The following is a 15,628-nucleotide window of genomic DNA, read 5'->3' on the forward strand; positions in this document are numbered from 1 at the left end:
TGAATTCCATTATTATAGAGTTTGTATGCAAGATATTACCTGCCATATATTTAAATGAGCTTTTACTATAACCTCTTTTCAAGTCAAAGTTAGAACATCTAAACTGAAATTTCTGTGAGAAATTCAGTGTGTGATTTATACACAGAAATGAAGTTACTGGGGTAGCAGAATGTTCTAGAAATATTATAGAATACTGCAGGTTCATGAACTAAGTTCATGGGTTTGTGGAAAATGCATATTAAGAAAAAACTGCTTTGCAACAAGGTAAGATCATCTTTTAATTCCATTTTTTTCCATGAACTTTTTCATGTATTGTCATACTTGGAAATGGTGAGGAGAATGATGGCCCTCTGAATATTTACAAGGGTTCAGCCTTTCTCAGATAATCCCAGGGTATACGTTACTCTCTGAAATTAGCCGATGACTGGCTAGTTTGGAATTTCACTTTCCAGAAATAAAAAGCTGTGAAGTGTCTACAGAGCAGACCCTAAACCCTTATTTCTCTTTCTTTGATTTGAAACTACTGAGAGCAGCCAATCTTGAGTGACTCCCACACCTGACTACCTGACTGGGTGAAATTCCTTGGAGAATAGAACTGAATCACTTGCTAACTTAATCCTTTCCACTGCTTCTCACAGGAGCTCCTGACACTGACATCTGAAGCTCCTCAGCCAAGGTGTTGTGCATTGTAAACCAATGTCCTTCGCCAGGTGGTCATATTCGAGAAGTTGTGCATGGTTAGCTGGGGGAAAGGCATCAAGGTGCTAAGTTGGTAGTATTGGAAGGCAAGCAGCACTAGGCAATTGTGGGAGCTATAGATAACGTTTTAACTCAAACTTTGTAGGAATACGAACAACATTTTTTATCACAAACCAAACGGAATTGTACTAAGTGATTTGGTTAAGTAGCACAAACCACATCCTGTAGTGTCATATGAGCCCTTCTTATGCTGAAACAACTGTCAAAAACCCTCCAGCACACGAAATGCCAAGCCAGAGGCAGCTTGTAAGTGTGAAATGACCTAAACCAATTACTAAAAAGAACTTGCAATGAACAAATGCTTTCCTATCAGTCAGCAAAATGGAGACTGTTCACACGTAGGAGGGGCCAGTAGATTTCTTTTCACAGGCAGTGTGAGATCAAATATCCCTGTGTGCATAGAGCCCTGGCCTGGGACAGCTGCTTGAGGCCACTTGTGGGTTAGCAACAGGCAGGATAATATCAGCTAGCAGTGCCTTCAGGGGGAGGGGTAAGTAATGCCACTGTGCCAACCACATAGCTGTGACTCGAGTTAATCTAACTCTTCATTTTTACATCTGAGGGAATCAAGAAACAAAACAGCTCAACACACTTTTATGGGTGAACCTAATTAAGATAATCTTTATTGTGAAGTATGTTTGATTGAATTCTCTTCCTTCAGTAATATATATATATATATATATAAACATATGTTTATATACTATATGGTAATATAGTGTAATACATAATAGCACATTAAATATTATACATCATTAGTATAGAAACAGAAAATGAATATAATTAACATAATTAATATGTTGTATTATATTACTGAAGGAATAGAGTAATACATATTACTGAAGTACATAGTATACATTACTGAAGCTATATAATTATATATATGAATATGAACCTACAGTTCATCTATTGTGACACAATAAAATTCTGTTCAAATGTGGTCAACACCAAGAGCTTCAGATTTGTTCATAACTCGTCCTTCTTCAGAAATGGAAGAAGTCAGTATGGATCCAGTACCATTCCCATCTTGAAGGAGCTGGAAATTAGTAAAAGAGAGTCCAGAAGATCCTCTAAGTCCCCTCAACTGGATCACCTATGTGTCTACAGGTGTAGTGGCCAGTCCCACCCAGCCTCTACTTTTGGGCTTTCACATTCATTGCTGAGTGCGAAGAACCTCACCAGTGGACAAGTACGGCGTCCAATCCCACTAACGCCTCTCAGTAGACTCACTTGCCTGCAGGTGCAGTGTCCTGGTCTGCAGAAGGCCTTAGCAGTCATTCTATGTATCTCTAATAAGTGACTCCTTTGGCTTGTCCCTAGTCTGTGGTATAGGGGTGCACATCCCTTCTGGCAGCCTGCCATCTCTGTGGCTGACATGATAGTGTGATGCAGTGAGCCCTGCCTCCTGACCCACAGCCCTACACAGATAATGAGCTTCTCCATGGAGAGTTTACAGTGGAGGGCAAAAGCACTTCCTCTGGAGGTTTTACATTGCTAGTTCATTTTATAACTTAAGCTTATCTCATTTGAATTTGCTAAATAGGTGCTTCTATATACCCTCAATGCCTGTATAGAGAAGATTATTCCTTATTCCTCCAAGGATAAGAGTTATGTTCGTATGTGTTTAACCATGAAGTTACTCACCTCCAACTATTTTCATCATGTTTTCATTGCCTTCTAGGTATAAAAACCAAGTGCCAATAAATGTCCATAACAACCCTGAGAAGTATATTATTGAAAGTCGATACGGAATGCACACTCTGGAGATTAACAAGTAAGAGAATGTGAATATACTTGTGATTTGCTTAGTCCCTCCCACCAGGATGGTGCTTCATCCCTCCAGTGAATGACCACCTTCTTGCTTGTTCTGAAGGCAGCATGATCATAATAAGTGGCATTATTTTAAGGTAACAAACCAACTTTTTTTTTTTGTACTCTTGAAATAAAAGCCAATCCCGTATAAATGCAACAAAACCCAACAAGTCAAAACACCCAATAACACCACTTAAGATGTCCACATTCCATGTATGAGAGTGCCTGGGTTGGCCCAGCTTCACTTCAGGTTCCAGCATCCTGTTAATTTATAGCCTGGAAAGCAACGGGTCACAATGGCTGAAGTATTTTGTTCTTTGCCGTCTTATGGGAGGCCTAGATTGAGTTCCAGGCTCCTGGCTTGTCCCAGCCTTTATTTTATTTTTGATGATGTTTACATAGTTTACATAGTTTCTTAGGGTGGGAAAGGTTGAGGATTAAGGGAAAGTAGGTAAGACCATTGTTTCCAAATTTTTCTTTCCTTCGTCCTGTGTCTGGGTGTCCCATCCAGCAGTACAGTCAATGGGGGTCACAACCAACATAGGAGAGAATGAAGAGACAAGAGACACAAAGAATGGACAGCAAGACAGTATGTCTGATCAAGCTGTCATTTTATTGATTTCAACTGAGGGTTTTTATATTCTTCAGTAACTAAGGCTCAGGGAGGAAAGGAGAAACTGGGACGCAAGCCATGGCCTCAACACCAATTGCTCCTGAGCAGCCACCATATCAACAATAGTAACCACCATATCAACAATAGTGTAGGTAACCAGTAACAGGATGTCGGCAGGTACAGCATAAATCACATTCTGAAACAATCGCTAGAAATAATTGAAACTAGGCGTGTGACCAGTTTCATAACCTCTTTCCCAAGCATCTAACCAACTGGGGGTTTTCCACTGGCCCATAGTTCTATATTCAAAATGGCTTCAGTGTGGCTATAGTACATGGCTCCTGACATCTGGGAGAAAAGGGGAAGCCACACCCAGCCTCCCAGCCACCTCAGTACCTGGGGATGGGGAATGGCCACCTGCTGTCATCCCAGGGTCCCCGATGTAGAACATCCTCCAAGAGTTCTGCTCAAGGGATTTCGATGACTGAAATGCTGTTGTCTCACTGATCCAAAGATGAGGAAATATTTCCAAGGTCCATTGGCTGAGTCTTCATTATCCCAGAAGTTTACTGTCAACACTTGTCTGGGGTAGTTGATCATTTTGTTCTGTCCTCCTTCCTCTGCTATAGTACCAAGATGACTTCTGCAGGCCCCAGTGGACTGCCATTTCCTCCATGTGATTTGGGTATCTGTCCACTGCTTCATCTAAGCCACAGAGGAGGTCAAGTTCTGACACATGCACTCCACAGTCAGACCACAGGTCCTGCCATTCTCCCCATGGCTGAGTTCTGAGTCCAGCAGTTTTAGTTGGGGGGAGGATCCCCAAAGAAACCTCATCTGATGTGATCCTAGATCTGACTCATGTGTACTTGTCAGTATGGGTTCCAACTCAGTCTGTCACCCAAAACAGCCTACACACATACTGGTAGTTGCAATTGCTAGATCAGATCTATCTCCAGTTCCATCTTTACGCAAACCAATGGGTACTATGGGCAAGCCCAACCCTGCCCACCACACACTCAGCTTTCACATACACCAGCAGGAGCTGCTGCCCAGTCAGAGCAATTCCCAGTAACCCACACTGGGCCAGCCCTCACCCCTGATTTTTGGTGCCTGCCAGCATGTACAGTAGACTGACCTGACTTTTGCATGTGCCAGCCAGTACAGGGTTAAGTCCGTGACTTGCATCAACCTGTGCACACACTGGTGATTGTAGTTGCCTGGTCAGTTCTATCTCTAGCCTCGTGTCCTGTGCAAACCTATGGATGCTGCAGCCCAGCCTAACTCCCTATGCCACATACCTGGCCTTTATGCATATCATTGGGAACTGCAGCCTAGTTTGGTGAACCCCCCCAATAACCCCACCAAACCCATCCCAAGCCCTGGTTCCTGCAAGTACCAGGTCGTATAGCAGGGCAGTCCAGTCCATGGCACATCTCAGTCGGGCTCCCATATACACCTATAGGTGTAGCAGCTTAGCTCAGCCCACCCTATCGCATGATCTAGTCTACACATATGCCCATTGGTGTTGCTGCCATGTCCAGCCCAGCCCACATGCTGCCCTGGTTTTCATGCCCACCAGTGGGGGCTGCAGCCCGGCAGAGGAGTGCTCCCGGTTTCTCTGCTAAGCCCACTCCCAGTCCCAGATCTTGCACTTTCCAGGGGTTACTGCAGTCCAGTCTGACATGACTTGCATCCTGTCCCAGCACCTAGCAGCAGATGCTGCAACAAAGCCTGGCCAGTTGGCATTTATCCTGGCTCTTGCATGTGCCATCAGATGCAGTGGCCTGGCCTAGCCTGGCCCAGCCTAAATTCAGCTCACATACAGACTCACAATAGCCATGTCCAACCGGAACTTCCCCCATTCCTAGCTCTCACTCTCCCCAAAGGATGCAGTGGCCTAGTGGGGGCATCAGCAGTCTTCTCAACAGGCTTACTCCCAGCCTAGGGTCTTGCGTGTGCTGGTGGGTGCTGCGGCCCAGTTCAGCATGGCCTGTCTTGCTTCAGCATTCACTGGCTGGCAGGTGCAATCTACCCTAGCCAAGTGTGAACTGGCTGGTATTGTGGCCGAACTCAGCCTGGTCTATATTCCATTCTGACTCCTATACTTGCCAGTGAGTGTTACAGGCTGACCCAGCCCAGCCTACCCCCAATACTTGACCCACATGTATGCTGATGAGTATTGTAGCCTAGCCTGTCCTAAACTGCCTCAGCCTCGGTTCTCACACTCACCAGCCAGGGCTGCATCTTAGCAGGAGAGTTCACTAAGCTCTCCTCTCAGACCAGCTTCCAATCACAGATCTCATGCACATCAATGGGTATTTGGCTCAGCTTGACTTGGCCCACCTTCAGTCCCGAACTTTACTGTTGGATACTGCGGCCTTGTGGGACCAGCCCACACCCATTCCCGCTCTCTCCAAAGGGTGCTACAGTCCAGTACTGCCTGGCCCACCCCAAGACCCAGTTCTCAAGTAGATCAGTAGGTGCTGAAACCTAGCTCAGCTTGCCCCCCATATCCACTTTGACTCTCATGAGTGCCAGTGGGTTCTGGAGTCTAGCCCAGTCCTGCACACCCCCAGACCCAACCCCCCCACACACTGAAGGATGTTACAACCATGTTCAGCCAAGTCTGCTCTTGTGCTCACCAGTAGGAACTGCAACCAAGCAGGTGTATCTCCTTAGCTCCCTACCAGGCCCACTCCCAGCCTCAGACCTTGCATGTGCTAGTCATTGCTCTGACCCAGACTGCATGACCTAGCTGCATTCTTGGATCAGCTTAGTTTTGGTCATAGCATATCACTTGAAATTAGACTGGAATTAAAGGTATGGTTCTTTTTCTGCAGCTATTTAAGCACTGATGAGATCTATGTGCCCTGTCAATCTCCATACGTGTACAAGACAGGGATGAACAGTGGAATGTTTAGGGTAAAGCAAAGTCAAAAGCAAAATTTGAAAAAATAGACTATATCATCATCAAAGGTTTAGCACGTTTCTCAAGATCATTTGAACCATAACCCTAATTATGTGGGTGAAAAACTAAGTGTGTTCCCACCATTTTCAGTTCAGAACTAACAAAGGCAGCCTGAAATGTCAGATTCTTAAATGCCTATTCTCAAACAGCTTTTAGTCTTCTCAAGAACCCAGATCAGAGGCTTTGCACATGGCTTCAGACAGAATCCTGGTTCCTGTGGCATTCACTAAGCACTGACCCTGACCTCGAGTCAAGCACTTCTGTCAGTGGGTTGTTTTTGTTTTGTTTGTCTTTGCTTTTTTTCTTCTAAGATTTATTTATGTAGGGCCTGGCACAGTGGCCTAGCAGCTAAAGTCCTTGCCTTGAATGCACCAGGATCCCATAAGGGCACCAGTTCTAATCCCAGCAGCCCCATTTTCTATCCAGCTAAACTGCCCAAAGCCTTGGGACCTTGCACCCATGTAGAAAACCCAGAAGAGACTCCTGGCTCCTGGCTTCAGATCAGCTCGGTTCCGGCCATTATGGCCACTTGGGGAGTGACTCATTGGATGGAAGATCTTTGTCTCTCTTCCTCTCTATGTATCTCAATTTGCAATAAAAATAATCTTTTAAAAAAGCTTTTTTTTTTTTTAATTGGAAAGTCTGATGTATAGAAAGAAGGAGAGACAAAGATCTTCCATCTGCTATTTCACTCCCCCAAACAGTTGCAACAACTGGAGCTAGGCCAATCCGAAGCCAGGGCCAGGAGCTTCTTCCGGGTCTGCACATGGATATAGTGTCCAAGGCTTTGGGCTGTTCTTGACTACTTTTCCATGCCACAAGCAGGCAGCTAAAAGGAAAGTATAGCAGCGGGGACACAAACCAGTGCCCACTGGGATCCTGGCACGTACAAGACGAGTATTTTAGCCACTAGGTTACCAGGCCAGGCCCCAGTAACTCATTTTGTTGGGGCATCTGGCCAAATGATTGCTTTCAAAGCTCAATAGGTATACTAAAGACAATAATGTTTGCCTTCCTGGGGTTCTATTGATATTTGTAAATTTTCAGCAAGCAAAAAGTTTGTAACAAATGAAACAAAACCGTAATGAACAATGACAAATTCAGAGAATTGGTGTGAAGACACACTAAGTAAATCACTCTGGAATCTTAGCCTGTTCGTCCTTCTGTGACATCAGTCTCTCCTTAATTCTGTTTTTAAATCACGTTGCAAGTTTCTGTAATTTGCAGTAACTTATAAGAACATCCAAATGGCTCTTGTTATAGTGTGCTATCAACTGAAACTGCAAGTGCAGCGTGAGTGGCAGTAGAATCGAAGCATAAATAACTTATTTGTGCTGTGAAACTGGGACACTTAACCACATACCTAAGACCAGGGAGGCTGTGGGAAGAGCTATTTTGTTCGTGTTCCTGAAACTTGTTGCTCCTGGACTTAGACCTGTGCCTGAGGGCAGGGAGGCTATGCTCTCCAGTGTGTCTGCCGGTGGCTACCTGCTGCAAAGGAACGTGAGGAGGCATTTTCTCCTCTCAGTCATCTTAGCCACATTTATCATAATGTTGTTCACGCTTCACTTCATGTGCTTAGATGTGTTGATGTTTTTCTTTTTCAACATGTGAAAAAGGTTAGGGTCGCAGGAGCCTATGGTGCTGTGCTGCTGGCATCAACTTGCCGCAGATCAGTTTGGCCGATTGTAGATCAGGTGGTTGGAGCAGGGACAGTAGCTTCCTTCAGAGACACTAAGAACCTTGTGTTAGCCACGGGTCTTCAGGGTGCCAGGTGAGCAAAGAGCTCCCCGACAGAACAGCCAGCCAGGAGTACAAGGGCTTTGCCCGCAATGGCCACCTCTCTCCATCTGCTCTTTCAGGTGTGATTTTGAAGACACAGCTCAGTACCGGGCCTCGGCGATGAATGTTAAAGGAGAACTTTCAGCATATGCATCTATTGTGGTAAAGAGTACGTTCGTTGGATTTGTTCCATTCAAAATGCTGCATTAAAATTTCTTCCCATGGCTAAAATAATCGATCCACCACAAAGCACCACAAAGCAGTTCACCTGCATTTCTGTTTTCTTTTCTAGGATATAAGGGAGAGTTTGATGGGATGCGCTTGCATGCTACCACCATGCCTCTCAGCTGTAAGTTCAAAAATATAACAGGTCCTCTAAAAGTTCGTGGAAATGCGTATTATGAAAAAACTAGGCATGGAATTCAAGATCTTTTAATCTTTTAAACATATTTTAATCCTATTTTCCATGAATTTTGTATCCTCATCTATTGATGTAATGTCATCTTTATATGGCGTAATAAGCTGTTCTATGACACTGAAATAAATGCTTCTTAGAATGTTGTATGGATATAGTAGGTATCTATAGTTAGTTTTATTTTTTACATTATTTTGTTACTAAAGGAGAGACTGGACCTTTTATCTCCAAAACTCCCATTACCTGACATAGAGCAGGTATTTCATAATGAATGACTAAATACATTAATTTATAAAGTATTATTTTTAAATGAAGTCTAAATGTATTGAAGTATCAGTCCAAATCGGACTTCTTTTTCATGGGAAGTAGTAATGTAAAAAATTTTTAGTTGCAGAAATAATTACAATCCTACAATGGCTAGAGTGCAAAAGACAGTTAAACCCTGATTTATTTTCCAAACATTAAAAAATAAGTTGCAGTTTAGAAAATATTTGGTGAAGATACTTTCTCATGGGCAAGTTTTTCACCTCACTGGCTTGTTGATGTCTGTAAGCAACCTAACTCCATTGACCTGATGGAATGGCTCTTCACTTTAAGATTCCAAGTTGGAATCATTGGCATCAGTTCCAGACAGGAGTAATTTTCAGGTGGAAACAAAGAAGGAGCACATCTCAAATGTCCCATCACTTGACTCATACTGAGCTAGAACAGTCTGAAATTCTGAGATTGTAATGTCCCAGGACCGATCTGTTGAATAGTTCTTACCCTCTGAATGCATCCAGTTCATTCATTGGCCATTTTGCATCCGTGTGTCTCCATCTTCCTCCTTCTATGTAAAGCAACTGTAATATATGACATCTGAATCAATTGGTCCACTTCCTGCCTTTGTCAGTCTAGCTTACAAGCCAAGGTTTGACAAGGCAGTGCAGTGTCTTGGGTGAGAGCACACAGCTTTTGAAAACAGCTTGTTGGTGTGAACCTGGCTCTATCCACAAGTATGGCCAAGAATGAGGCTGCAGGTGTACGCATTTGCTCTTCTGTAAAATGGAGATCATACCCTGACCCACTGAGATTGTTGAGGAGCTTACCTGAGTTCATAGCTATCAAAAACCTGCAAGAGTATTTAGGAAAAGTTGAACTTAATAAATGTAAGATTGTATTTTCCACTTAATACTGAGGGGTCTTAGGGAAAGAGACTTAAGAGGGAAAGAACATGAATTTTGGAGTTGGTAAGAAATGGTTTTGAATTTTAAATTTATATAATGTCTGTGAAGTCTTGCCATTAGCTGTATATTAGCTTTGTAAACTGGCATGTTCCAATCTAAAAGAGAAAACTGTCTGTGCTGTGGAGTCATTGCCTCACAGAGGCCGACATTTCAGCTGTGAAGTGCCTGGAATCCAACGGTGCACTCTAGATCAATACACAAGCGGTCAATATACGCTGTCGTCACATACTGTTGGTACATATGCGTATCATTTAGTATAACATATGCACAACATGTCATCTCAATAAATGGACATTATTTTCTTAAACCCCTTGAGAAAAAAGTTGATGATACAAGAATTCAATCTATAAATATTTCTGTAAATTTAATCTGTAAGTATCTCTATGAATAATCTCTTTTTTTTATAATCTCTTAAAACTAGTAATAGTTAAACTTTTTCCTTGCCTTCAAATCACATTTTCTTTTCAGATTGTTAGGTTTTTAACTTAAGTTAAAAAAAAGTTAATTGGTAAGTTTTCTTCAGATTGTTAGCTTACTGAAAATTCTGTGTTTATAAGACATTTACATGGCTATTTTTTTCCTGAGAATACAAACTTAAACTAAGTTAAAATTTACAATGTAAATTAATTAAAAAATCTAAAATCTGAAAGATTCACATATTGTAGTTGTTTTCTTAAGTCCAGGTTAAATATGGCATCAATTTATATTTAAGACATTACTTGTGACCATTTAAATTATATTTAATAGAGTAATTAAAATAAACACTTTATTTTCAAGAGTCATGAAGCAAACATTCTCATACAAATTTAAAGTAAAACTTGATTTTTTAACCCAAATATAATTGATTTTTAATCAATCTTTGTTGCAGCTGCTTTCTGCCTGTGTTTGTTAAAACGTACATGTCCCTTTGATGAGAAAATAAATGGCTGCTACTTGTTTTGTTTTATTTGTATGCTCAGTTGCTGTAACCCCTTATGGTTATGCATCCAAGTTTGATATCCATTTTGATGACAAGTTTGATGTGTCTTTTGGGAGAGAGGGAGAGACAATGAGTCTGGGCTGCCGTGTAGTTATCACGCCTGAAATCAAACAATTCCAACCAGAGATCCAGTGGTACAGAAATGGTGAGTCTCTGTGATGAATTCCTACTTAGAGTCTTTATCTCAGAAGGTTGTAGATCAGACGTGTTCATTAGAGCCGACAATCTTTAATTAGAAGGGAACACCCACTATCTACTTAAATAATTTTTACATATTTATCAAAGTAGTGACATTGGGTCCTTTTGACAGGGAGGGAGGGGACAGGTGGGGGAGCTAGTTAAGTCCCAACCCATGTTAAAGTGCTTGGAAACGAGTTGCCTCTGCTTCCAACCCAACTTTCAGTCTGTATATTTGAAAAGCTGAATTACAAAGAGAAGGATGAGGTGGGTGGTGTGGGCAGGGTGGGGAAAGAGGGAGAGGAAGGGAGAGAGAGAGAATATCTTTCATCTGCTCATCACCTCCCAAATGGCATTGCCAGGACAAATAGAGCTGGGCTGGAAGAAGCCAGGAGCTTCTTCTTGGGTGCCCAAGAACTTGGACCATTTTCTGTTGCTTTCCCATTCACATTAGTGGGGAGTTGTATTGGAAGTAGAGCAGCTGGGCCTGAAACTAGTGCCCATAGGGGATGCTGGACATTGCATGTGGAAGCTTAATGTACTGTATCACAATGCCAGCTCCCCAACTTCCTGCTAATGCACACAGCCTGGGAGGCAGCAGGTGATGGCCCAAACATTTGAGTCTCTGCTACCCGTGTGAGAGATAAAGGTGGAGTTACTAGTTCCTGACTTCAGAATTGTCCAGTTCTAGCTGTTACAGGCATCTGGGTAGTGGACCACTAGTTAGAAGATTTATTCGGTCTCTCTTTTAAAAATAGCAACATAAGATATTTGTGAAGATAGTATTTTATTTCTTAAAAGCATTTATTTTTTATTGGAAAGGTAGATTTACACATAGAAAGAGACAGAAAGATCTTCCATCCATCGGTTTCTTTCCCAAATGGCAGCAATGACCAGAGCTAAGCTAATCTGAAGCCAGGAGCCAGGAGCTTCTTCTGGGTCTCCCACTTAGGTGCAGGGTCCCAAGGCTTTGGATTATCCTCCACTGCTTTCCCAGGACACAAGCTGGGAGCTGGAAGGGAAGAAGTAGAGCAGTCGGAAAACAAACTTGTGTCCACAGGAACTGCCAGAATATGGAGGTGGAAGATTAGCCAGTTGAACCATTGTGCTACCCTAAAAAGAAGATTTTCAACAAGACCCATCAGACTGACAGTGGACTCGCCAACACACTGCTCTCTATTTTTGCCTGGCCAGCAGCTCCTATGAAGATGAACTGATGCTTGTGGGTGTTTGGAATGGCCCATTCTACTTACTGAGCCACACGCTTAGGAGCAAGACAGAAAAGTATCCACATACCAGTGAGACATTACACAGATCTCAAGATAATGTTTTATCACCAAGTAATATGAGAAATAATTATTTTAGAACAATTATTTATTTTGTAAGTGAATATTATTGGGTAAAGTACCATTTCTCATTGGCTTATCATTTCTATCAAAGAAGTTGTATGAAACCTATAAATGTGTATGTGTATGTATGTATACATGTATACATATACATACATACATATATACATAAAAAACAAAAAAGAAATAAAAGAAGAAAAATAATACATATACATTTATGAAGCAATAAAATCCTCCTAGTACTGTGAACAGGAAATTCAGACCTTGGAAGTTTTGCTTGAGATTGTTAAAGGCTCTTTATGATTTTGAAATTACTTACAGTCATTCTGCTTGAACTACACTGATATTCTTTCAGGGCATGAAATAGATGATAGAGTCCATCGTATTATAGCTAACACTGGTGAAAGAAAATCCAACTACTCTCAGTTCTTCTGACTCTGGCTTCAAATCACATATATTATGCCTGACTCTGCTTCTAAAGGATTGTGTTGATTTTTTGTAAGAAAGAAATAAGGATTTTATTTCCCTTTTTTTTCATCCCGTTTGAGATAAAGTCTGTTTAGTCTAGGTGATATTCCAGATCAAATGGGGAAAAAAGCTATCAGAACAAGATTAGCTGAAGTATTTAAGAAATATTGTCATTTCTAAAACAATGTTTAAATCTTACATTCAAGCATACTGTTTCCCTATCAGATTATTTATCCAATAGACCCTGACATTAAAACTGGAGAGAAAAGGGGTTGCTCCGACTCACACAACCAAATTCTGGCCAGATGAGACCTCCAGACTCCATGGTGTACATTCCAATGAGGCCTGAGGTTTCTTCTGCTTTAAAATGTATTTATTTATTTATTTGCCTATTAATTCATTAATTTATTTGAAAGAATAACAGAGAGGGGGAGTCAGATAGAATGGGATATCTTCTGTCTTCTTGTTCACTGACCAAATGCCCTCAACAGCTGGGGAGCAGGAGCCAGAAACTCCAGCTGGGTCTCTGACCTAAGGAGCGGTTATTGGCATTCTCCCTGTGCATTAGCAGGGAGCCAGAGCACAGAGTGTCCAGTATGGGGTACAAGCTTAAACTGCTGCCCTATACCTCTTGAACTCCCTCCACCCCAGTTCTTCTCATTATCCTATGCCTCCTGCATCCTGAAATGTGAGACTTAGTAGAAAAAAGCCACAAGGGAAACTTTGCACTTTCTCTGACTTCTCTGTATCTCTTTAGCCTAGATAATGAAAAACAACTGAATTTGAGACATTGAACTTTCATCCTGGTACATATTCATCTGTGAGTCCCATGCCAGAGGGCCTCGCTGATAGAGGAAATGTTGCTGACAGCCACAAATAGACTGTCATCTCCTTTTAAATTTGTCTTAAAGTCTTTACCAGGTTAATTCTTAGGGAAGATTGGATTATAACACACTTAAAATTTGGGAACCGACACTGTGGCACAGTGGGTTGGGTAGTGGCCTGCAGTGCAAGAATAGAGCCGGTTGATTTTGTATGTAAATACCAAGAGAGATTTACCTGGTGCTAAACCCATGCTTGAGTGCAGCCTCCCTCCCCTCCTTGCCCCTTGCCTACTCTGTTTCCTGCTGTTCTGGTCGGTCTCCACTGTGTGACCCAGCCCTGGTTCTGGCTGCGGTCAGCAGGTCCAAGGAAAGGGCTTTGTGTGTTTAGGTCTCATTCCTTTGTTTCTTTCCTACTCTATTTTCAGCATTTGCTGATTTCTAGAGTATACTCAGTAGTCTCAGTTCATGTTTGATTCCATTCCATGGAAATAAGAAGTATATTGAACATACTGTCTTCCAAGTTAAGGCTTCCCTCTTTACTATAACACTATAAATAAAAACTTATTCTATCCTTTAAAAAAAAGTTCTGATTTAAGTTTTGGCTGCTCCATTTGTGAACTGTCTCCTTGCTCATGAGCCTGAAACACTGGCAGAGGATGGCCCCAGTCATTGCTTCTCTACACCCACATGGGAGAGCTGAAAGAAACTGCTGGCTCCTGGCTCTGGACTGGCTCAGCTCTGTCTGTTGTGGCCATTTTGGGAGTGAATCAGCTGATGCAAGATTTCTTTCTCCCTTTGTAACTCTGCTGTTCAAATAAACAATCTTTTTTTTAAAAAAAATTGTATACATTTTGAGAAAATATGGAAAGAAAAATAGCTACTTATGATGCTTTTTAGCATTTTCTATAAGGGATCCTATGATAGTCCAACATTATTCATTACAAACAAGCAATAATGATGCTCAGTGAGTTTCAGTGACTGTCTGGATAATTCACTAATGAGAGTCTTGACTAGCAGTGCTGACTTGTTCGTTGGACCTGCACATCCTACTAAGATGGTTCCACAGGCCCATCTTAGTAGGATCTCGGTTTGGTTTAATGCTCTGTTGTGTTCTTGACATTCATGATCCGTTTCTCTTTGAACTTGTGCTTTACATGTGAAGTTCAAGGGGACTATGGTGCATGCACATTATTAGTGGAGTTAGGCCAAGTGACAGGCAGCATGAGCAGGCATAGGCATTCCAGCACAACAGGTGGTGGGCTAAGTGCTTCCCAAGCAACAGGCCTGATATTTACGCATGATGGGAACACCTGTTATCAACAAAAATAGATTTAAAACTGTTTTCTTCATGTAACTGGAGATAAAATGATAGATGCATTAACAGCATTCCAAACTACATATCAATCATACACAATCACATCTAATATTAGGTTAGAGGAACTCTAAAAAAATGCAAAAAATTTACACTTAAATGGAAGCTTAACTGAAGCTCATTTGTATGGATTCTTTTTTAATTTTAATGTGTTTTTTTCTTTATTTTTTGGTTTGAGAGGCAGGAAGAGAGAGGAAAAAAAGCTCCCATCTGCTTGGTTCAGAATTAAATCTTTTTGAAATTTTTTTTCTTTAAGAATTATTAGTTCTGGGTTACTAAAATTTATTTTTTAAAATAGTTTACCAGAAAATTATTCCAATGTTGTTACTGTTTGTGGAACACACTTAGTAGCTCTAGTACCAGGTATGTTAGCCAAAAGAGTTCTCTCCAAATAGAAAATTACCCAGATTCATCAGTGGACCTGCATCTGCAAAATAAAGGTTACTTTCAATATTGATTTAGCATGAAGTTGCTGAAAGTATAAATGATGAAAATCTAATAAATGTATTTAAAATTAAGAAAAATGAGCCAGAAATATGTCATCATCCAGGATATTAAATTGGTCAACTATTATTTTATATAAAAGTATAGCTCTAAATTGCTCTCTATGCAGTTATATTACCCCATTATGTTTTATAAGCAATAAAATATTTTTAAAGGGAAATCTTGATAGTTTAGCACCTTTACTTCTCCAGGCTTTGAACAAGAAACTTTACAACTGAATTTTGTACTGAGCCCTACAAGCTTTGTACCTGACTCTGGCTCTCTCACTTCTGGTCTTATGTTTTTACTAATTTAACCATGGCAGAATGACTTAAAACTCCAGGAACCTCCTCCAACAATCAAATAGCTCTCATTATAGAAAAGGAAGACAAAAAAGGGAAAAG

The 15,628-nt window shown here is 41.3% G+C and overlaps 1 protein-coding gene across 1 annotated transcript in view; it reads left to right on the forward strand.

Moving 5' to 3' along the window:
* MYOM1 (myomesin 1) overlaps positions 1–15,628 on the forward strand; it is a 123,737-nt gene that overhangs the window by 25,013 nt on the left and 83,096 nt on the right. Inside the window, exons 6-9 of the mRNA XM_040970565.1 lie at positions 2,438–2,530; positions 8,015–8,103; positions 8,227–8,283; positions 10,535–10,699. Of these exons, the coding sequence (XP_040826499.1) occupies positions 2,438–2,530; positions 8,015–8,103; positions 8,227–8,283; positions 10,535–10,699 (404 nt within the window). The remainder of the gene's footprint in view (positions 1–2,437; positions 2,531–8,014; positions 8,104–8,226; positions 8,284–10,534; positions 10,700–15,628) is intronic.

This window comes from Ochotona curzoniae, unplaced genomic scaffold (assembly GCF_017591425.1).
Source record: "Ochotona curzoniae isolate NIBS_2020 unplaced genomic scaffold, NIBS_Ocur_1.0 scaffold_4812, whole genome shotgun sequence".
In the NCBI taxonomy this organism is placed as follows: domain Eukaryota; kingdom Metazoa; phylum Chordata; class Mammalia; order Lagomorpha; family Ochotonidae; genus Ochotona; species Ochotona curzoniae.